This window comes from Thamnophis sirtalis, unplaced genomic scaffold, assembly GCF_051295495.1.
Source record: "Thamnophis sirtalis isolate CommonGarterSnake01/CBP01778 unplaced genomic scaffold, rThaSir2_p1.2 scaffold_12, whole genome shotgun sequence".
Lineage (NCBI taxonomy): Eukaryota > Metazoa > Chordata > Lepidosauria > Squamata > Natricidae > Thamnophis > Thamnophis sirtalis.
Window position 1 is genome coordinate 2701119 of NW_028261392.1, and position 23272 is coordinate 2724390.

The window sequence follows — 23272 nt, forward strand, 5'->3', positions numbered from 1 at the left end:
CTATCTATCTATCTATCTATCATCTATCTATCCATCCATCCATCTATCCATCCATGCATCAACCTATCTACCTACCCACCCACCCATCCATCCATCAACCTTTCCTCTCTTCTATCTATCTATCTATCTATCTATCTATCTATCTATCTATCTATCTATCTATCTATCTATCTATCTATCTATTATCTATCATCTACCTACCTATCTATCTACCTACCCACCCACCCATCCATCACCTATCCTCTATCCTATCTATCTATCTCTCTATCCATCCATCCATCCATCCATCTACCTATCTATCTATCTATCCATCCTTCCATCCATCCATCCAGCTAGCAACCTATCATCCATCCATCTATCTATCTATTTATCTATCTATCTATCTATCTATCCATCCATCCATCCATCCATCCATCCATCCATCCATCCATCCATCCATCCATCCATCAACCTATCTATCTACCTACCCACCCACCCATCCACTTTTCCTCTCTTCTATCTATCTATCTATCTATCTATCTATCTATCTATCTATCTATCTATCTATCTATCTATCTATCTATCTATCTATCTATCATCTATCTATCTGAAATATGAGGACAGTACAATATATAAAATATTACATTAAATAAAACCTTGATAAAATCACCATTAAATGGCACCACTTTGATAGATTGGCTGAACAAGCCCTTCGCCTCCATTCCTTGAATGGTAAATCCATTGGGAAATAAATTCTACTCGGTGATCTCAGCTGCTTCCCTTCAAAGTATGTGTACTAACGGACCTTCTCTAGACTCTGGGAGATTGAAAGCCAAAGTCTGTCTTACATCCATGGAGAAGTTTCTCCTTACAGGAAGAGTCAAGGAATAAGGACCTTCTCATGATGGATACTAAGGTTGACCTGCTCTGCTTTCCCCATCCTGTAGCTCCTCCATCCAAGACATGAATTGCAGGGGCAGCTGAATCTGGCCTGGTTCCAATTCACTTCTCCAAAAATAATAATAATAATAATAATGAAATCTTTATTACCTGGACAAATTATTCTTGTGTTCAGGACTGGAAGATTTTCCTTGCTGGCGACACCGACTGGGACTGAAAAATAATCAGCAGGCGAAGGGTTTTTATGCACTTTCTCTCTCCTTCCGGACATTTGAGCCAGTTTTAACTGGTCATAGAGTGGAAATATAGGCAAGTTATAGCAGTTCATTTAGGGACCATTCAAAGTTATAACGGCACTGAAAACAAGGGGCTTGGGACCTTTTTTCCACACTTATGACCATTGTGGTTGTCAGGCCTACAGCCATCTTTTCTGTTGGATCTTTGGCCTACCACACTTTCTATTATTCTGCTATGCATTTTCTATTGTGGGAAAATGGGAGGGGGGATTGTATGGAGTTAGATGCTATGTAGCCATAACAACATTCTTTCTAGAAAACCAAGGTCATCCTTTGTCTCTGCACTTGACCAGAACTGGATGGGTGGAACTGCCAGCGTGGCAGTGGGAGATTGGACCATGTGATGGACTGGTGGGTGTGGGGGCAAGATCTTGAACTTTCAACTGGATGGGGAAAACTGGGAAGCTTTCAGATTAAAGGTTTCCCAGATGTGCCAACATGGCTCTCTTAATCAATTGGAATTTTGAGGAATCTTTTACCTCGGACTCTGATTTACTTTTGGATGCTACTTGGAATCCTGACAGCGGTATCTCCATGGTCACATGATCAAAATTCAAAATTGGCAACTGACTCTGATTTATGACAAGTGTCGCAGTGTCCCGGGGCCATGCCGTCCCTTTTTGCGACCTTCTGACCAGCAAAGTCATTGGGGAAGCCAGATTCCCTTAACAACGGTGTGACCAATTTAACGACTGCAGTGATTCACTTAACAACAATGGTGGCAAGATTAACAACAATGGTGGCAAGAAACGTCGTGAAACGGGGCAAATCTCACTTAAGAACTGTCTTGTTTAGTTAGCCACGTAACAATTGTGGTCATAAGTCGAGGGGAAGCTGTACTTTGTGGAAATACTTGTGAAAATGACCTAAATGAACCACAGCAACCACGAGGACAATGTTTTGTCTGCTGGAAAACGTTTTGTATTTCACTTTAGGAATTTGTAAGGGCTTTTTCCTTCATAGAAGTAAAGCAGATTTTGAAACATTTCAGAATGGAATGGATGGGATGGGATGGGTGGAGGGGAGGGGAGGGGAAGAGAAAAGAGAAGAGTTGGAAGGGACCTTGGAGGTCTTCTAGTCCAACCCCCTGCCTAGGCAGGAAACCCCATACCATTTCAGACAAATGGCTATCAAACATCTTCTTAAAAACTTCCAGTGTTGGGGCATTCACAACTTCTGGAGGCAACTTCTGTTCCACTGATTAATTATTCTGACTGTCAGGAAATTTCTCCTTAGTTCTAAGTTGCTTCTCTCCTTAATTAGTTTCCACCCATTGCATATTTCAATATGTTGATGCTTATTTTATTTTATTTTAAAAAAAAACAGTCCACACTTGGAATCCTCGTGCAACTATCCTTTTCTGTTTACTTACTCGGATGAGATTCATACTCTTTTGTGTCTTCATCTTTTTCTTCCTTGGATTCTTCTAATTCCTTATTATACTCCATCGCGGCCTGGTTTATTTGATCTTCATTGTGTGCGTTCTGCTCATCCACCACTGTAACACCAAACGCGACTATTAATTATTTAAAAAAAACAGCGAGGGACCCTATTAGAAAGAATGGTTACCTGTCCCCTGCAGTGGCCTTGGCAATCTCTTTGATTTCTGCTGGGAAAACTAATGAGGAAGCTGTACATCTTTTATGTCCCTTGGCTGAGATGATCAGAGTCTCCCAGGGATAACCCAACCACTGCATAACTCTAATAATGCTCTTTATTTTGCAAAAAGTACCATTAAGTCATTAACGTGCATGCAAAGATCCCCCCCTTCTGTTTATCTCCTGCTAAAAGGAATTTCAGAAGGTCTTCTCTGCAGTCACGACATAAGCCTAAGATTGAAAATGAGGCTTGTCAGATGCTCTATCTTTTTTATTATTATTATTAATTTTTTTTTAATTTTTAATTTAAAACAAGTACAACATCTTTCTTTACATGCTATAGAAAGTGTATCAGTCGGTCACAAATAAACTTTCGTACATCTCCTCCACAGTCAACAAACATAACTCATGTTAATTCAAGCATTTTAAATCAAAGATGCTATATCTTTTCTATCCCGCTCTACCGAGTAGAGAGATGGTCTTTGATAGACAGCCCCTGAAAGGGACTAGAAGCATTTGAAATGTGGATTTATGGGCGGCTGTTATGTCTATGTTGGGTTGACAAAATCAGGAAGGAGGAGGTGATAAGTCACCTGGAAAAGCCAAGGGAAATCATCAAAGCCATTAAAAAGCGAAAGTTGGAATATTTCGGACATGTGATGTGACACTTGGAAAAATACACCAATACTTCACTTAATCCTCCAAGGAAAGATTGAAGGCAAATGAGGTACAGGCAGAAGAAGGATATCATGGCTTCAAAATATAAGGAATTGGTTTGTTACTCAGGAGGAGGAGGAGGAGGAGGAAGAAGAAGAAGAAGAGAGGAAGAGGAAGAGAGGAGGAGGAGGAAGAAGAAGATGAAGAAGAAAGGAGGAGGAGGAGGAGGAAGAAGAAGAAGAAGAAGAAGAAGAAGAAGAAGAAGAAGAAGAAGAAGAAGAAGAAGAAGAAGAGAGGAGCAGGAGGAGGAGGAAGAAAAGAGGAGGAGGAGGAGGAGGAGGAGGAGGAGGAAGGAGGAGAAGGAGCAGCAGCAGCAGGAGGAGGAGGAGGAGGAAGAGGAGGGATTATCTCTCCAAAATTATGTCTTTAAAATTATCTCTTTAAAATTGCTTGGTGTCAACCACACCAGGCAACTGATTTTTGATTTTGCAGATCTGCTTGTGCCAATCTTATATTTTTTTTAAAGAAGTTTCATTTTTGCAAAAATAAAGACGACCAGCTGAAATTATTTTCAACACAAAGAAGGAAGTTGACCAAACCATTGTTAAACCGTGGTTAACCTCACTTCATAGATGTCAGATGATACAGCAAGCAGTAGTTTCATTTCATTTCATTTCATTTTAATTTATTTGTATGCCGCCCTTTTCCCTGAGGGGACTCAGGGCGGCTCACAACTCAAAGGGAGAGGAATACAAACAGAATGACAAAACATAAAAAACCATACATAGTTACTCGGTTAAGGAAGCAAACCTTGGTTTGCAGAAGGTATCCAAGCTACAGAGGGAGAAATTAGCCGCCCGGAGTCCTTCGGGAGTGGGCGGCATACAAAACTAATAATAAACAACAACAATTAGCCTTGTTCTGGTCCCAAAATTGTGGTGCTGTTGTTTTTCAAAAGGCAACTGGACTTTCTTTGTTTTTCCTTGAAGATGTTTCGCTTCTCATCCGAGAAGCTTCTTCGGTTCTTCAGAACCGAAGAAGCTTCTTGGACGAGAAATGAAACATCTTCAAGGAAAAACAAAGAAAGTCCAGTTGCCTCTTGGAAAAAGCACCCTTGGGACAACCAGAACCTTGGAGGACTGAGGATCTCCATAGACATTTAACCGTGTCCTTGTCAACAAGGGTTTAGCTTAGGACGAGTTTCACTTCAAGTTAGCCCCATCAAGAGAACCATGAAGAAGGAAAGCTAGCCAATTCCATTCCCTTCACCTTTCTCTGCTTGCTCAATGATCTGCCTCAGCGCTTTCTTTAAGCTGTTGGCCCGGAGCATCAGCTGCTCACGGGATTTGAACATCTGTTGCATCGGAGAAGCTGCGTCGTGGTTCTCGGCCAACAGTTCTTTGGCGTCCGACAAAGATTCTTCACTCGAGGACTCGTCCGGCTCTTCCTCAGCGATAGGGGTGGTAGCCATGGGGGGAAGGCTTGAACTAACCTGGGTTTCAGCCTGGAGGGCCTGGAGCAGGAGGCTTAACTTCTCGTTCAGTTCCGAGCACTAGGAAGGTTGTAAAGAAATATAAAGGAGCGGCTGACTCAGCTCTGCGGAGGAATTACTGAATGAGTCTGTCATTCGTATCTCTATAACTGCCTGGTTTGGCCCAGCAACTGTTGTGTTGTGTTCTATATTCTACATTCCACATTCTATATTATATCCTATCCCTTATTCTATTCTGTTCTGTTCTTTTCTATATTCCTATTCTATTCTAATTTTTATTCTCTATTACATTCTTTATTCTCTTTTCCTATTGTATTCTCTTTTCTATTCTATTCTATATGCCTATTGTATTCTCTATTCCTATTCTATTCTATTCCAATTTTTATTCTCTATTCTATTCTCTATTCTATTCTCTATTCTATTCTCTATTCTATTCTCTAGTCTATTCTCTATTCTATTCTCTATTCTATTCCTATTCTATTCTATATTCCATTCTATTCTATATTCCTATTCTATATTCCTATTCTATTCTCTTTCTATTCTAATTTGTATTCTTTATTCTAATCTATTCTATATTCTTATTCTCTTTATTCTATTTTATTCTAATTTTTATTCTCTATTATGTTCTCTATTCTCTATCCCTATTCTATTCTCTATTCCTATTCTATTCTAATTTTTATTCTCTATTCTATTCTCTATTCTCTATTCTATTCTCTATTCTCTATTCTCTATTCTCTATTCTCTATTCTCTATTCTCTATTCTCTATTCTCTATTCTCTATTCTCTATTCTCTATTCTCTATTCTCTATTCTCTATTCTCTATTCTCTATTCTCTTCTCTATTCCATTTTATTCTCTATTCCTATTCTATTCTCTATTCTAATTTTTATTCTCTATTCTATATTCTTATTCTCTTTATTCTATTTTATTCTATTTTTATTCTCTATTATATTCTCTATTCTCTATTCCTATTCTATTCTCTTTTCTATTCTATTCTTTTTTCTATTCTATTCTCTTTTCTATTCTATTCTCTATTCCTATTCTATTCTAATTTTTATTCTATATTCTATTCTCTATTCCATTCTATTCTATTCTATATTCCTATTCTACTATATTCCTATTCTATTCTATATTCCTATTCTACTATATTCCTATTCTATTCTCTATTCTAATTTTTATTCTCTATTCTATTCTCTATTCTATTCTAATTTGTATTCTTTATTCTATTCTATTCTATATTCCTATTCTTTCTATTCTATTCTATTCTAATTTTTATTCTCCTATTCCATTCTCTATTCTATTCTATTCTAATTTTTATTTTCTATTCTATTCTAATTTTTATTTTCTATTCTATTCTAATTATTATTCTCTATTCTACTTCCATTCCCATTCTGTTCTGTTCTGTTCTGTTCAATTCTGAGGTACAAATATTCTATAAATCTTCCATAATTTAAAAAAAGCAGACGATAATCTACCATTTCAGTGGATAGGTGGACGGGTAGTTCTCAATTTACAACATAATAGAGCCAGCCTACTGTCTCATGGCCATTAGTTGGGATGGCCATCCATATGACCAACCTGATTTTACAACCATTTTTCTGATAATTGTTAAATCCCATTTGGGTTTAAAGCTAGTCGTCTTTAACTGTCTTTATACCTGTTAAATTCCATGATATTTTTTTTTGTAAGCCTTCTGTGTATCCATACAAAAGAAGCATTAATCCTAGGTAAATACACAGATAAATATGAAATGCTGAATCATTTCTTCAAACAAAACAATCTCCATTCTTACTTTCATAGCCATGGCGTCCGTTTCTGCATTTTCCTCTGGCCTTTCACACGTCTTCCCTATTTTGGCCACAAATCCTTTCACGGTTTCACACAAGATCCTTTTTCAGGAGAAAGAAATACAGGAACAAGAAGGGAAATTGATGATGTCAAGGCATTAATTTTCCATTAGGCATTAATTTAGCTCAGCCACTTATTGTTGAAAAAAAGAAGCCATTAAGATAGTATGTTTTACATTTTACAAATGAAAAGCCCGTTACATCACACATACAAAATCTCTCCTCACCTCATATTTCACGTTTATAATATGAAAATCTCAATTGATCATAGGTAACCTCTTGCTGTAGGGAGGCTTCAGAAGAAAGCCAACAGAAGGTTTCATACATCAAGAGAGACGGAAAGAGGTTGTTATTTTTTTCCAAATTAGAAAGCGATTTTACACACTGAGGTTGGACTTACTTGGCAGATGATATAACCACGGTGTGTTGATCAGAATCAAGGATCTTTGTCAGATGGGTGGCCACTGAATCCTCGTAGGCAGACATCTGGAAAGAGTTTTTTTTTTTTAAAAAGCTTTGGATCTTAAAATGCAGCTGCATAGTAGCAATAGCAATAGCAATAGCAGTTAGACTTATATACCGCTTCCTAGGCCTTTCAGCCCTCTCTAAGCGGTTTACAGAGTCAGCATATCGCCCCCAACAATCCGGGTCCTCATTTTACCCACCTCGGAAGGATGGAAGGCTGAGTCAACCTTGAGCCCGTGAGATTTGAACAGCCGAACTGCAGAACTGCAGTCAGCTGAAGTAGCCTGCAGTGCTGCATTTAACAACTGTGCCAACTCGGCTCCTGTAAATGTTTATATTTCACACAAACCTATATCAATAAAATATTGGATGGATGGATGGATGGATGGATGGATGGATGGATGGACGGACAAATAGACAGACATATACGGATAGGGAGATAGAGAGATAGAGAGATAGAGACAGACAGACAGACAGATAGACAGGAGAGTGAGAGACATAGATGATATAGATAGAAAATAGAATATACACCAATAGACAGATTAGATATTAGAGAGAGAGAGTGGGGCGGGGAGAGAGGGATAGACAGACAGACAGACGGATGGACAGGCAGACAAGAGAGATGCTGGACCTGACTTCATTTGATTGACGCTACTATCTTGACTAATTTGCTTTTGTGACACGAAAAATCTACAATTTTTCAGTGGCATAGGCCACACCACAAATAAATTAAAAATATGGGTTTGTTCTAATATGACAAAAGTTTCAGTGGTCTATATAAAGCATTATACAGACCAGAATCAATTTCATTTCCTACCATAAAGGATTGATGGATTGATTGATTGATGGATGGATGGATGGATGCACTGAGGATGTTACCTAGTTGGGTAACGAAACGTCTGCAAGAAAACCACCAAGCTCAGAGGGCACCAAGAACCCCACAGTTCAGCCCGGACCTACAAACATTCTCCTTTATTGGTCTCCCATTATTAGCTGTGGGAGAAAGAAACTTTCTCTTCCTTCAGCATTTTAGAAATTAAACACTGACTGAAAATGCTGGCAACTGATTCTTATTACAATATCAATAGATTTTTTCCCCCCAACTAAATCATATGACTTCAATTAAGTGAACAGTGTAAGTTTCTCAGATCTCATTAATGGTATTATTGCAAGTTCTTCCCTTAAGCATTTGCTGAAATCCAATACATAATTAACCAGGAGTGAGTATTCTGAATTCAAAAACACTTTTTATCTTAATTGCTCTCTCTGTGTGTATTTGTGAGTGTGTGTGTGTGTGTAGAGGGAGAGAGAGAGAAAAGGTGGATGGATGAGAGGCAGACAGAGTATTACTGTTGTTGTCTGTTGGTGGCCTGATGAGCCGCCGCAGATTCGGACAGTGAGGAGACTGGGGAGGAAGATGGGCCAGTCCTGGAGTCTGGGGGAGGCTCGCACGAGGGCTCTGCATCGGAGGCAGAGAGGGGGCCAGGGCCGTCTGGGAGTTATGTGACGCCTCCAGAGTCTGACATCAGCGAGGCAGAGGAACAGGGGGAGCCTGTTCCCAGTGCACGCATGCGCAGAGCTGCCAGAAGGCAAGAACAGTTAAGACAAAAGGGACAACTCAGGAGTAAGGCTTGGAGGTGATTGACCCCTCCCATAAGACATAAAGGAGGAGCGAAGGCACGGGAGCTTTTTCGCAGGAAGCAACTGTTCGTTCTGGTCGGTTTAAGCTCTGAAACTCCGTTTTGACTCTGTGCTCCGTGTGGCCATGCAAAGCTAATTGCCAATTAGGTCTTTGGCAGCGTTTCAAGGGAGATAAAGGTGGGTACTTATTGGCCTTATCCCGAAAGACTGTGGCAGACTTCTGTCGGACTCTTTACAAACTATTTGCGACTCACTACGGGCTGTGAACGAACATAATTCACAGCCATTGAAATAAAAAGGAGGAGCCGAGGTGGCGCAGTGGTTAGGGTGCAGTACTGCAGGCCACTTCAGCTGACTGTTATCTGCAGTTCAGCGGTTCAAATCTCACCGGCTCAAGGTTGACTCAGCCTTCCATCCTTCCGAGGTGGGTGAAATGAGGACCCGGATTGTTGGGGGCAATTTGCTGACTCAATTTGCTAAAAATCTGTAAACCGCTTAGAGGGGGCTGAAAGCTCTATGAAGCGGTATATAAGTCTAATTAATAAATAAAATAAATAATAAATAAAAAGAAGGTTTTGGGGACCACATGTGTGCTTTTTACTGTATCAGGAAGCCTAGGTGAGAGCAATTGCTCAGTTTCAATGCGTCAAAATTCGATCTTGCATAATTTAATGGCATCCAGAAATTTAGCTGTACCCGACAATCCGATTAGCTCTCACGTCATTTAATTACAAGCCCAAAATTTAAATTTTACCTGACAATCTTCGGAGTCTTCTTCAGGAGTAACTGGGAGGATGCACGGCTTGGATGGCAACCTCAATTCATACGACATGATGCTCCACCTGAAAAAAATTCCCCAAATTCAAATCCACAAACGGGATGATTCGCCGAGAAGGAGCGCTGATCGCGAGAAAGATTTGACGATGCAAAGAAAACAAGCGAGAAAGGCCTTTCCTTACCTGTCTAGCATTTTGGTGCTGGCTCGTTCTAATTTTTCCAAAATTTGAGGGAGTTGCGTGTCGTCATCACAAGAACCTCCCCAGCCGAGGACCCGGGCGAGGTCATTCCCTGTCCCAAGTGGTAATACTCCCAAGTGACACTGGAATGGAGATTAAAAATACAGATTTGTGATTTGGTTTCTGAGAGTCAGTTTGTTCTACTGGCTTAGGAAGCAGAAGATCAAGCGTTAAGTCTTGCCTTAGTCGTCAAAGCCAGCTGGGTGACTTTGAACCAATCACAAGGAGAGCGGGAGTTCTAGTCCCACCTTAGATGTGAAAGCTAGCTGGGTGTCCTTGAGCTCCACTTCACATGGTGGTTGTTGACTTTGGGTCAATCCCTAGGAGACTGGGAGTTCTAGTCACACCTGAAAGGTGGCTGGGTGACCTTGGGCCAATCCCCAGGAGACTGGGAGTTCTAGTATCACCTTAGACATGAAAGGTGGCTGGGTGAACATTGAGCCAATCATCAGGAGACTGGGAGTTCTAGTCTTGCCTCAGCCATCAAAGCCAGCTGAGTGGCCTTAGGCCAATCACTAGGAGACTGGGAGTTCTAGTCCCACCTTAGCCATGAAAGCTAGCTAGATGAACTTGTGTGCCAGTCGCCAGGAGACTGGGAATTCTAGTCTCACCTTAGACATAAAAGTCACCTGGGTGACTTTGAACCAATCACCAGGAGACTGGGAGTTCTAGTCCCACATTAAATGTGAAAGCCAGCTGGGTGACCATAAGCCAGTCACTCTCTCTCTCTCAGTCCAACCCACTTCATGGGATCATTGTTGTGGGAAAGAAAGGAGGAGGAAGTTGTGTTTGGATGTGTTAGATATTCAGTTTTGCCTTCCGTTTACGTGTAAAAATAATAAGAATGGGATCAAAATAAAGTAAACTAAAGTAAAGTAATAAAATAGTGAAGTGAGGAGAATTGAAGTGAAATAAATGAAACAATAAAACAAAATCAATAATAAAATTCCCCTGCTTTAACCTTAACCACTATTAAACTGACAATGACAATGGTTAATTATAACCACGGGGACATTTTCCTTTCTTTCATTGTTCTATCTAGTCTTTTAGAAACAAAACTTGATTTACTTCTCTCGGGGACTAAAAGAAAAGGAGACTTGCCTGCTTGTGTAGGTTGAGTTTATCGATTTCAGACAACACCCAGCCGACACTCCCATCTCCTCCACAAACCAGGATTCGAAAATTGTCAAACTTCTGAAATAACCGTAAACTGGGGTGGGAAAAAAAGGCAGGGCCTGTATTCAGATCTATTCTGTTCGGAAGAGAATCTCATCACCTGGAGAAATCAATCAGTCTAGGGGACATGCGCGGGCCGGAATATGTACTTTCGGTTTCCGATGTGCACATGCCAGAGGTGGTATTCTACAAATTCGGACCGGATTGCTTGAGCCGGTAGCGGAAATCACGGTGGCTCCGCCTACCTAGGCCACTTTTTCGCCAAAAGCGCATGCATAGAAGGATCACCTTTGAACCACTAGGGAAGGTAAGTGTATGCCACCCCTGGCGCATGTGCACTGGCCAGCTAATCTTCCGGTTATTGGCATGTATGCATGTGTGACGATCAGCTGGCTGGCTGGGCGCATGCCAGAGGTGGGTTCCTACCAGTTCACACCTATTCGGTAGAACCGGTTCGTCAAATCTACCGAACCGGTTAGAAGAGGTTCCACCAGTGGACCCAGAAAGCAGGCCACACCTACAGAAGAGGTTCCAAAAATTTTTGAAACCCACCACTGACGCATGCTCACACCAGGAAATGGAAGACCACCTCTTCCAGTTTACGGCACTGCCACACGAACGAAGGCCAGCTGACCGTCCCATGTTCATGCGCGTCAAAAACCCGGAACAGGAATGGGCGATGCCGCGTGTGCCAGGCGACATGGCTCCGAGTGCCGCTTGGGGCACACATGCCACAGGTTCACCATCACAGATCTGGAACCCATGGAATCTGCATCTCTTGAATCACCCTGGAATGCCCTCCTGTTAACCGGCTCTCATTCTTTTCCGAAATAAACCTGGGTAGAGAGTAAACCAAGTTACCCTAAGTGGGGTCCCCCGTTCATTAGATCGAAAACCTGAGCTGGGTTTAGGGACTGCTTGAAGCGCCGGAGGAATTTCACGCCCTGGTTGTCTCCGCTCTTCGAATTCACAAAAACCAAGAGAGGACTGGCACAGGTGGGTGGGCAGGTAGCTTTCCAGAAACCTGCACACACAAAAAAAACAGAAATAAAATCATACCAACCAGCGTAGAGTCTTTCCTAGTTCCACCAAGGTCATCACAATTACAATCCAGAGGTTGTTAATTGATTGATTGATTGATTGATTGATTTTATTATATTTATATGCCGCCCTTTTCCCCCGAAGGGGACTCAGGGCGGCTCACAATTCAAATCAGGGAAGGGGGGTACAGACAAAAAATTAAAAAACGAAACATAACAATACATAATTTAAAAACACACAACAGTCATACCATTCGAGGCGGGGGGCAACAGCTCTTTAGCCCCAGGCCTGTCGGAACAGCCAGGTTTTAAGGGCTTTGCGGAAGGCCTGGAGGGTGGTGAGGGTTCGAATCTCCACGGGGAGTTCGTTCCAGAGGGTCGGAGCAGCCACAGAGAAGGCCCTCCTCCGGGTAGTCGCCAGTCGGCACTGGCCGGCGGATGGAATTCGGAGGAGGCCTACTCTGTGGGATCTAATCGGTCTAGTGGAGGTGATTGGCAGCAGGTGGTCTCTCAAGTACCCAGGTCCAATACCATGAATGTTGGGCTCAATTTTGAGCAGGGGATTAAGAACTGCAACAAATAAACTCAGAGAAAAGAGAACAAAGGGACCTTGGAGGTCCTCTAATCCAACCCCCTGCTGAAGCAGGAGACCTAATACCATTTCAGACAAATGGCTGTCCAAGCTTTTCTTTAAAAACTTCCAGTGTTGGAGCATTCACAAATTCTGGAGGCAAGTTGTTCCACTGATTAATCGTTCTGACTATCAAGAAATTTCTTCTTAGTTCTAAATTGCTTCTCTCCTAGATTAGTTTCCACCCATTGCTTATTGTTCTGCCCTCAGATGCCTTGGAGAATAGTTTGACTCCCTCTTCTTTGTAGTTGAGATATTGGAAGACTGCTATCATGTCTCTCCTGGTCCTCCTTTTCACTAAACTAGACATACCCAGTTCCTGCAACCATTCTTCATATGTTTTAGCCTCCAGTCCCCTAATCCTCGTTCTTGCTCTTCTCTGCACTCTTTCGAGAGTCTCCACATCTTTTCTACATCGTGGCGACCAAAACTGGATGTGACATTCCAAGTGTGGCCTTTCCAAGGCCTTATAAAGCGGCATTAAAACTCTTTTCATTCCATCAGTGAAGGCCAATATGTTTTAGAAGATAGAAAATTCATTTTCTGGCTTTGAATTTACGGCGATCTGCTTCGCCTCTACAAATTGAAACCTAATTAGAAGCATGAATCTGACTGTTCGTATCTTGAGTGTCATTAATTCTCTTACATTCATTTTACAATCGGCAAGAAATTCTCTTCCGTAAAGTGCTGAGACCTTCACCTCTCTGCTTGAATTGCCCCCATCTCCCACCAAAGATTTTCTGGCGTTTTGCAAACTGTCCCACACTATTATCCGTGTTGCATGTCGTGCGCATTCACTGTGCACAAATCACACACGTGATACACATCGTACATCTGCCCTATCCACATACGTACCATCCGAATCTATGCTGTTCAGCGCTGTGGGCGGAATAATTGAGACTTTGCACTGGCCGAGGGGACACTTCCGCGGATACGAGTCTCGGCACGCCGTATGGACCTGGAAATGGTTTTACCCAATGGAGGAGAGCCAGGGATTATTAAAACGTTTACGAAACGGAGGTGATTTTAGGGCAAAAATGCAAATCTGAACACGAGCCGACTTCGACTACAACTGACATTTTCTGTTGCTAAATTAGACATGTGTTAAGTGAGTTTTGCCCCATCGGACAACTTTTTGTGAAATGACTCTGGGATTCTCCTTTGACTTTACTTGTTCGGAGTTCGCAAAAGGGAATCAGGTGACACCCCGGCTCCATGCTGTCCTATTTAGGCACATTTTTGAGGCCAGGCACATGCGCAGAAGGCACACATGCAAGCAAAGCGCATGCGTTGAAGGCGGGGCGCCTATACAGCTGGCGCACGCACGCAAAGCTAGAGGGCAAGCGCAGGGCGAACCGGTGGTAACAAAATATGAAACCCCCTGCTGGTCATAAATGTGAGACAGTTGCCAAGCAACAGAATTCTGATAGCATGACGAGACTCTATTGTGGTCATTAAGTGAGGATTTAGGTATATTTCCAGAGATGCTCATCTCACAATCTCTGTCTTTCACACAGATGTAGATAAACAGGTGTTGGATAAACATTTGTCTGAAGTGGTGTAGGGTTTCCTGCCTAAGCAGGGGGTTGGACTAGAAGACCTCCAAGGTCCCTGCCAACTCTGTTATTCTATTCTATTCTAATCTGGCCGTTGGTCAATGCCATCTTGAGCCGAGGTGGCGCAGTGGTTAGAGTGCAGCACTGCAGGCCACTTCAGCTGACTGCTATCTGCAGTTCAGCGGTTCTAATCTCACCGGCTCAGGGTTGACTCAGCCTTCCATCCTTCCGAGGTGGGTGAAATGAGGACCCGGATTGTTGTTGGGGGCAATATGCTGACTCTGTAAACCGCTTAGAGAGGGCTGAAAGTCCTATGAAGCGGTATATAAGTCTAACTGCTATTGCTATTGCTATAGCTATAAAACATTTCATATAAATTTCCCTTAATTGCCATTGTCCACTTACAATTTCTTTCCCAAAGTTTTTTGCCATTTGTCTAATTCTATAGTACATCCAAAGGTTTTTGCCCATACTGTTACTGCCTCTTTTACTTGTTCATCTTCCATTTTTAAGCTTAACAAGAAGTACATTTTCTTTATCAACTTTTCGTCAACTCCTAACATTATTTGGTCAAATATTGTCAACTCTTTATAGAGGTGCCGTTGCAATTTTGAATGGTCTCTAAATGAACTGTTGCAAAGCGAGGACTGCCTGGTTTGCAGGTGGAAGAAAATGCACTAATATAGTCTGTTCAGCCCAGCTACGGGGATGCTGGCAGAAATCTTAGTGACGAGCTGAAGTGCCACATCTGCTGTGCTAATGGCACTCAATTCTAATTTGCTTTTATCCTGAGCCAAGGGAGGCTGTGTAAACTCTGTTTGCACTGACAGATTAGGAGCGAGAGGAAAATATTAAATTAGCTAAATTGAAATCTGGAGAAATTAATTTTCAGAACACCTATCTGAGAAGACCGGTTGGGCATGGCCAACTCAAGATCACTCACGTCGAAGGGCGCTTGGCCTTAGCTGTTATAAGGGAATAAGGGTTAACCAGAGAGGCAGTTTCTGTAAGCAGGGCAATAAAGATGAGGCTAGAAACAACACCAGAATGTTTCCTTCCTTCCTGCCTTCCTTACAGGATTAGCCTTGGAAGGTGGAAAAAACCAGAAAAAGAGATTTCTTCCAACTGGTTCTCCAAAATGCTTAGAAAGTTAACAACCGGTTCTCCCGGGCTGGCTGAATCCCACCACTGTTTCTGGGGATGTTGCAACAGTCATAAGTGTGAAAAATGGTCATAAGTCACTTTTTTCCAGTGCTGTTCTTAACTTTGAACAGTCACTAAATGAACTTTTGTAAGTCGAGAACTACCTGTATTTAGAAAGTTCAAATCTAAATCTTCAGTAGATCTTTAGAATCTCATCACAAGGGTGGGAGGGGGGGATATGATGATTATTTTTTTAAACCTGAAGTTCAGATCAGGCATATACGTTCAAATTCTATGCAGCTAAATAAATCATCCACTTTTTTTAAAAAAAAGAAGAATCTTGGTGGGTTTATAGGAATGTAACGGTGGGACCAAACAAAATAATTGTTAGGGGGGAAAAAAGAAAAGTTCCATTGTAATTCAAAGAGTACTTATACTATGTACTTATGTTATATTAGTTTATTAGTCCAATTGCGATGGATGGCTGTGAATATTGGACCATAAGGAAGGCTGAGGGCCAAAGAATGGAGGCCTCTGAACTCTGGTGCTGGAGAAGACTCCTGCATTGAGTCCCTTGGACTGCAAGGTCATCCAACCGGTCAGTCCTAGAGGAGATCAACCCTGACTGCTCTTTAGATGGCCAGATCCTGAAGAGGAAACTCAAAAGACTTTGGCCACCTAAGGAGAAGGAAGGACTCCCTGGAGAAGAGCCTCATGCTGGGAACGATGGAGGGCAGAAAAAGAAGAAGGGGACGGCAGAGAAGGAGGGGGCTGGATGGAGTCACCGAAGCAGCCGGCGTGAGCTTCAATGGACTCCAGAGGATGGTAGAGGACAGGAAGGCCTGGAGGAACATTGTCCATGGGGTTGCGATGGGTCGGACACGACTTTGCAAGTTATAAATACAACTTATATTATGAGAAGGAAAAGAGATAATATGGCTTAAACAGAATGCGTGGGATCATAAACGCTAATTCTCCAAGCAACAACTTCAAAAAAAAAATCCTTGCTAAGTTTATATATTTTGACTTATTGTAGAAGTATAAAAAACAATATGTTTACAGACAATTTTAACGTACCAATCAAAACTTAAATCTTTAAAAACAAAACCATCCATTAGCTATTAGAAAAGCACCATTTGCCCATAATTCAATAAACAGCTATTTATCTGGTCTTATTTTGATTTTCCAAAAGTAATAAAAGGATGCGAAGTAGAAAACAGGAGTCCTATTAAATAAATTTCAGGTTGCAGATCCGTTTGTTTTAGGCTTCAGTGTTCTGATTGCTTTTAATTAGGTAAGCTGTTTGGTTTGATCCGGGGAGAAAAACATGCTTCAAAATGATAAATCAAGGCAATATGGAACCAAATTAAATGAAATTAGATTAAAGTAATTGGGTTAACGGTGAAAAATGGCACAGAAACTTAAAAGGGGAAACCAGGCAGCTGACAGGCTTGGAAGCATCAGCTGTGGCTGGAAGCTTCCATCCAAGCTCTAAATAAACACTTCATTATAACATTTAAAGCAGTGTTTCTCAACCTTGTCAACTTGAAGATGTCTGGACTTCAACTCCCAGAATTCCCCAGCCAGCATTCGCTGGCTGGGGAATTCTGGGAGTTGAAGTCCAGACATCTTCAAGTTGACAAGGTTGAGAAACACTGATCTAAAGGCTCATCCAGAGTTTCTTTGGCTATTTTCTTTATTTATCCTGGGAAGGTTTTTTTTTAAAAAAAAAAAAACTACCGGTTCTCAGAAACAAAGACAATCGTCCCTTTGGGCCGAACCGGGAGGATTTCACTCCTGCTGGGACACCCATAAAAAAGGTTCAAACACACAACCACAATCGTCATCGTGACTATTTTATCACCACCACCACCGCCGCCGCCACTGCCCTGCAGAGATCCATGCTGTCTGGTCATTTCCTCGTCCCAATCCAGGAGGAACATCTTCCCAAAAGGGCAAATCTCACCAAACTTACCATCGTCTTGGTAAGTCCAGACTTACCATCGTCTTACACCACAGGCACTTCCAATCTTGCAGGCGGAGGACACTGCCGCAGGTTTTGTCACACACCGCACACTTGGCACTGACCGGAAGGTTGCCTTCTAACCACTGATGAGGCATGGCTACCTGGAGGGGAGGTTTTATTGGGGTCAACGGGGAGGAGAAAGAAGGAAGTTCAACTTCCACCCTTTTGATTTCAATCTCTTTATATCTATCTATATCTATATCTATATCTATATCTATATCTATATCTATATCTATATCTATATCTATATCTATATCTATATCTATATCTATATCTATATCTATATCTATATCTATATCTATATCTATATCTATATCTATATCTATATCTATATCTATATCTATATCTATATCTATCTATATCTATATCTATATCTATATCTATATCTATATCATCTATATCTATATCTATATCTATATCTATATCTATATCTATATCTATATCTATATCTATATCTATATCTATAGGTCTCTAGTTATTCAGGTTTTCTCCCACGTAAAATTGGAGATGTCTTGGCGACGTTTCGACGAAGTCTCATTCGTCATCTTCAGGCTTCTTCAGGCTTGGTGCTTCCAGGAGCAAGCACCAAGCCTGAAGAAGCCTGAAAGGCTCCTGGAAGCACCAAGCCTGAAGAAGCCTGAAGATGACGAATGAGACTTCGTCGAAACGTCGCCAAGACATCTCCAATTTTACATGGGAGAAAACCCGAATAACTAGAGACCTACATACTAACACCCGCGAAAACCTCAGGAAAAATATATATATATATATATATATTTCCATTTTCATTTTCATAACACACACTCACATGTATGCTATACATAGCCCGTATCATATAGTATTAAATAATAATTACATCAGTTCCTCTTGTCAACAATGCCCAGAAAAATAGAAACCCATTATAGCTCTTCTGTTCTCCATACACCTCTTTCTTTTGCCACCCTCCAACTTTCTATCTTCCCTCCATCATCCTTTTCTGCTCTACTTCCCCTCCCTTTCTAGAGCTCCTCTCTCTACAATCCACTCCTCCTTATGCTTCTCATCTTCCCCCCCTTACCCTCTCTCCTATCCTTCTCTTCCCATCTTTCTTATCCCTTCTGTTTCCCACTCCTCCTCTCCTTGGTGTATTTCCGCTACATGTCAATATGCTTAACGTATCCTAGGTTTTTTTAAAAAAAATAGTAATAATAATAGTAATGAAAATATAAGAAAAAACAGTATACATGTGGGGTCAAATTACATTAAAATCTAACACGTCTCGTCAAACCTGATATATAACCTGAGGATGAGGATGAGAGTGAGGTTCAACTTGAGGTTGTGGACGAAAATTATGTTGAGGGTAAGGGTGAGGATGAGAGTGAGAGTGAGAGTGAGGATGAGACGAATATGAATATGATGAGATAAGGATGATGTTGAAGAAGACAATGAAGGTGAGGACGAGGGTGAGGATGAAAATGAGGTTGAAGTTGAGGTTGAGTTTGAAGTTGAGGGTGAGAAAGAGGATCAGAGTGAGGTTCAACTTGAGGTTGAGAATGAAAATGATGTTGAGGGTGAGGGTGATGATGAGGATATGAAGATGAAGATGATGAGATGAGGATGAGATTGAGGATGAAATTGAGGATGAGCCTGAAGATGATGATGATGATCCCAAAGATTTCCACCACATTTCAAAGATGGCTGGAAGAAGAGCTACTGTATTTCTTGAGAAGCTGAACAGATACCCTCACCATTTCTATGGTGGCATTATTCAGCTTCTCCTTCTCAATCCTTGGCCACTAATAATAGGAACAATGTTCTTTCTTTCCCAACTGCAAGACCAGGTGACTTCTCGGTCCTAAAATCTGGCCATTCTCTGCAGCTGTGAATGAAGTTGTTGTGGACACCTTCCATCCTGCTAAAAACAAATCTGTAGCTCCCCAGGGCCTACATGAAAATACTCCAAGATCTTCTTTTATTATTATTATTATTTCTCTCTCCAAGGTCTTCTTAGTGGTAGACTTACATACCTAATTCAACACATCATGTGCTTAAAAACATGTTTGTTAGACAGGACCCACAGCTAGCTACAACTCATCCTGCCTAATTGTTACTACGGGCAGTTCTTTTTCAACGAAAAGTGAAGAATAGGATTTACTGCACGTCGCAAAGACTTACACCATCTTCATCCTCAATGATATCTCTTCCAATTGAAGTCAACGTTGTCCATTTGCAATTATTTATTGCCCGAACGGCGCATCTTTTGTGAGCCTTGAACTTGCATACTAGGAGAAAGGAATATATATATATATATATTAAAATATACGTAGTTTCCTGAGAACATAATTCCTTCATGGTCACAAAATCTATCTTAACCGAATGCCCATTTATGGAGAAAGTTCAAAGTTCGCCAAATTACAGATTCTCAACTTACGATTGGTCGCTTAGCAAGTGTTCAAAGTTACAGTGGACCTTCCCAGAACCACTGACGATGCGTTTTGAAAGTTAAGATGCTGGCACAAAGACACGTCATGTCAGGAGAATCAAGACCACCTGTTAAGTTCCAGGTAAGCTGATTTATTGCTCATGTCTACGTACAAGAATTAGTCAATCAGTCTAAATTGGCAATAAGAGTCAATGGAACTGAAGAAGAGTTGGGTGTAGATTGCTTGCGACAACAGAATGACTTCAAGGCTGATTCCTCTCTTGACTCCATCCCCAAACTCTGACTCTCTTTCTCCTAAACACACAGACACACAGATACATACACACTTTTAAGGCCTGAAGTCTCACGGTCACAGTTTGTAATGTTTGTTTTTTTTAACCAGTTTCGGTCACTGACTTCCAGTTTCTGGCAAAAATACCACTATTGGGGAAAACGGATTTGCTGTGGCGCAGTGGTTAAATGCAGCACTGCAGGCTACTTCAGCTGACTGCAGTTCTGCAGTTCGGCTGTTCAAATCTCACCGGCTCAAGGTTGACTCAGCCTTCCATCCTTCCGAGGTGGGTAAAATGAGGACCCGGATTGTTGTTGGGGGCAAATATGCTGACTCTGTAAACCGCTTGGAGAGGGCTGAAAGCCCTATGAAGCGGTATATAAGTCTAACTGCTATTGCTATAAACGACCAGCATGAATGCTTCAACTTACAACTGCAATGACTCAGAATCCTAACTCCCATCTCCATTCCAGGCATAAACTGAAGTCCATCTCTAGCCTCCTTTAAGCATCCAACATACAGTTTAGCTTCCAAATCCCCAATCATCTTTGTTGCTCTTCTCTGCATTCTTTCTAGGACCTCGGCAAGGTCTTATTTGTATGGTGGTGACATCTTTCTGTGCACAACTACTCCAGCATTAGTCCTTAAGCGGAAACTCGTGGCCGAGTTCTCAAAAAGGGGCACGCTATCTGTCATTGTACGGGGGCGCGACGCTCAGCGATTGAAGACGCTGAGCGTGTCACCTTTCCAGCTCACAGCTCAGGTTTGAGACCTGAGCACCACACAAAGGTGGGGGGGAGCTCCCGTACCTCGCTCCAGCTCCTGCCCACTTAGCAGTTTGAAAGCATGAAAATGCACGTAGATAAATAGGTACCACTTCGGTGGGAAGGTAACAGCGTTGCGTGCGCCTTTGGCGTATAATTATGCTGGCCACATGACCACAGGAAATGTTTTTGGACGATGCTGGCTCCCTCGACCAAGAAATAGTGATGGGCACCACGCCATAGAATTGGCCACGACTGGACAGGACTGGACAGGAGAAAGCCTAACTTTTGCTTGTATCAATGCCATGTGTTCTCCAAGCAAAATGCACGATACTTGATCTATTCAGTCCTGTTTAGGCATAAATATCTCTCTCTCTCCCTCTCCCTCTCTCTCTCTCTCTCTCTCTCTCTCTCTCTCCCTCCCTCCCCCCTCTCTCTCTCTCTCACACATACACAGCTACTAGACAATCTCTTCGTAAGACCCCTTATGAAGCCAAGACACATAGCATCTGCACGCTTATATAAACAAGGGGTGTGAACCACTTCAAACCTTAGCCAAGACCTGGATAATTATTATTAATCATAATGAAAGCCTGTTGCTCGCAAGCTTTCGCTGCGCGATTCAGCCTCCCAGAAGTTTTGAGTTGGTAGCTTTCCAAGAACAGCTGTTTGTCCAAATGCCTTTGCTGGTTCCAAAGGAAGAGACGCAAAAACATTAATCTGGCGACATCCAAGTCTCGCGACTTGTAGTTTATCTTGTCGGGAAGCGTAACGGTTGCCCGTGCAAATTATTTCGTTTCCAGTAATATGGATAACTGGGTTTAAAAACCCTACAGAGGGAATCCAAGAATTGTAGACAGAATGAATCAAGGTATTTGTTTAAGGAGAAACTTCCTAACAGTGAGGACAATTAACCAGTGGAACGGCACGCCTCCAGAAGTTGTGAATGCCCCAACACTGGAGGTCTTCAAGAAGAGACTGAACAGTCAGTTGTCTGGATTAGTATAGGGTCTCCTTGAGCAGGGGGTTGGACAATATGGGGGCAATATGCTGACTCTGTAAACCACTTAGAGAGGGCTGAAAGCCCTATGAAGCGGTATATGTCGAACTGCTATTGCTATTGCTAGTTGTGAAGGCCCATTGGCTGCAAAGTTGAGCAGTGATTAGGACAGTGTTTTTCAACCTTTTTTGTGCAAAGGCACACTTTTTTCATGAAAAAAATCACGAGGCACACCACCATTAGAAAATGTTAAAAAAATTTAACTCTGTGCCTATATTGACTATATATAAAGTGTTTTTCCCACGGCAGACCTTACACTATGTCACAGCACACTAGTGTGCCACGGCACAGTGGTTGAAAAACACTGGATTAGGTGACATTGGGATGTCGCAATGATTTCTAACACAAATGTTGGCTGAAAAGCTGGGAGTTGTTGTTTGTTTACACCATTGTAACTCCAAACAGTTGCTAAATGAAGTAGTTGGTAAGCAAGACTATCTATAAAGACTCTTCCTTCACCAGCCCACAAACCTCTCAGGATCCAAATCAATCACGCAGATAATCAGAGGTGGAACCGACCCTCAGCTAACCCACACAAGCTGCCCCAACCAACGCTTCACCTCCCAATGACCCCCACTTGACCCATCACAGGACATTCACCTGATGGGACTCACACCTGATTCATCTCAAGACCCATCCAAGACCCTCACCACCCATGACCTCTCCATCACAAGACCCATCACAGGACATTCACCTGATGGGACTCACACCTGATTCATCTCAAGACCCATCCAAGACCCTCACCACACATGACCTCTCCATCACAAGACCCATCACAGGACATTCATCTGATGGGACTCACACCTGATTCATCTCAAGACCCATCCAAGACCCTCACCACCCATGACCTCTCCATCACAAGACCCATCACAGGACATTCACCTGATGGGACTCACATCTGATTCATCTCAAGACCCATCCAAGACCCTCACCACCCATGACCTCTCCATCACAAGACCCATCACAGGACATTCATCTGATGGGACTCACACCTGATTCATCTCAAGACCCATCCAAGACCCTCACCACACATGACCTCTCCATCACAAGACCCATCACAGGACATTCATCTGATGGGACTCACACCTGATTCATCTCAAGACCCATCCAAGACCCTCACCACCCATGACCTCTCCATCACAAGACCCATCACAGGACATTCACCTGATGGGACTCACACCTGATTCATCTCAAGACCCATCCAAGACCCTCACCACCCATGACCTCTCCATCACAAGATCTTCACTTGACATGTCTCACATCTCAAGACCCGTCACACTGATGGGACCTCCC

The 23272-nt window shown here is 42.1% G+C and overlaps 1 protein-coding gene across 1 annotated transcript in view; it reads right to left on the reverse strand.

Annotated features, from left to right (window-relative positions):
* The window catches only part of DGKH (diacylglycerol kinase eta), a 57509-nt gene that overhangs the window by 27375 nt on the left and 6862 nt on the right, over positions 1-23272 (reverse strand). The window contains 12 exon segments of the mRNA XM_087726956.1: positions 1030-1092; positions 2548-2673; positions 4700-4982; positions 6714-6810; positions 7169-7254; positions 9629-9716; positions 9834-9973; positions 10992-11100; positions 11928-12090; positions 13593-13695; positions 17438-17563; positions 19617-19723. Coding sequence (XP_087583082.1) covers positions 1030-1092; positions 2548-2673; positions 4700-4982; positions 6714-6810; positions 7169-7254; positions 9629-9716; positions 9834-9973; positions 10992-11100; positions 11928-12090; positions 13593-13695; positions 17438-17563; positions 19617-19723 — 1491 coding nt within the window.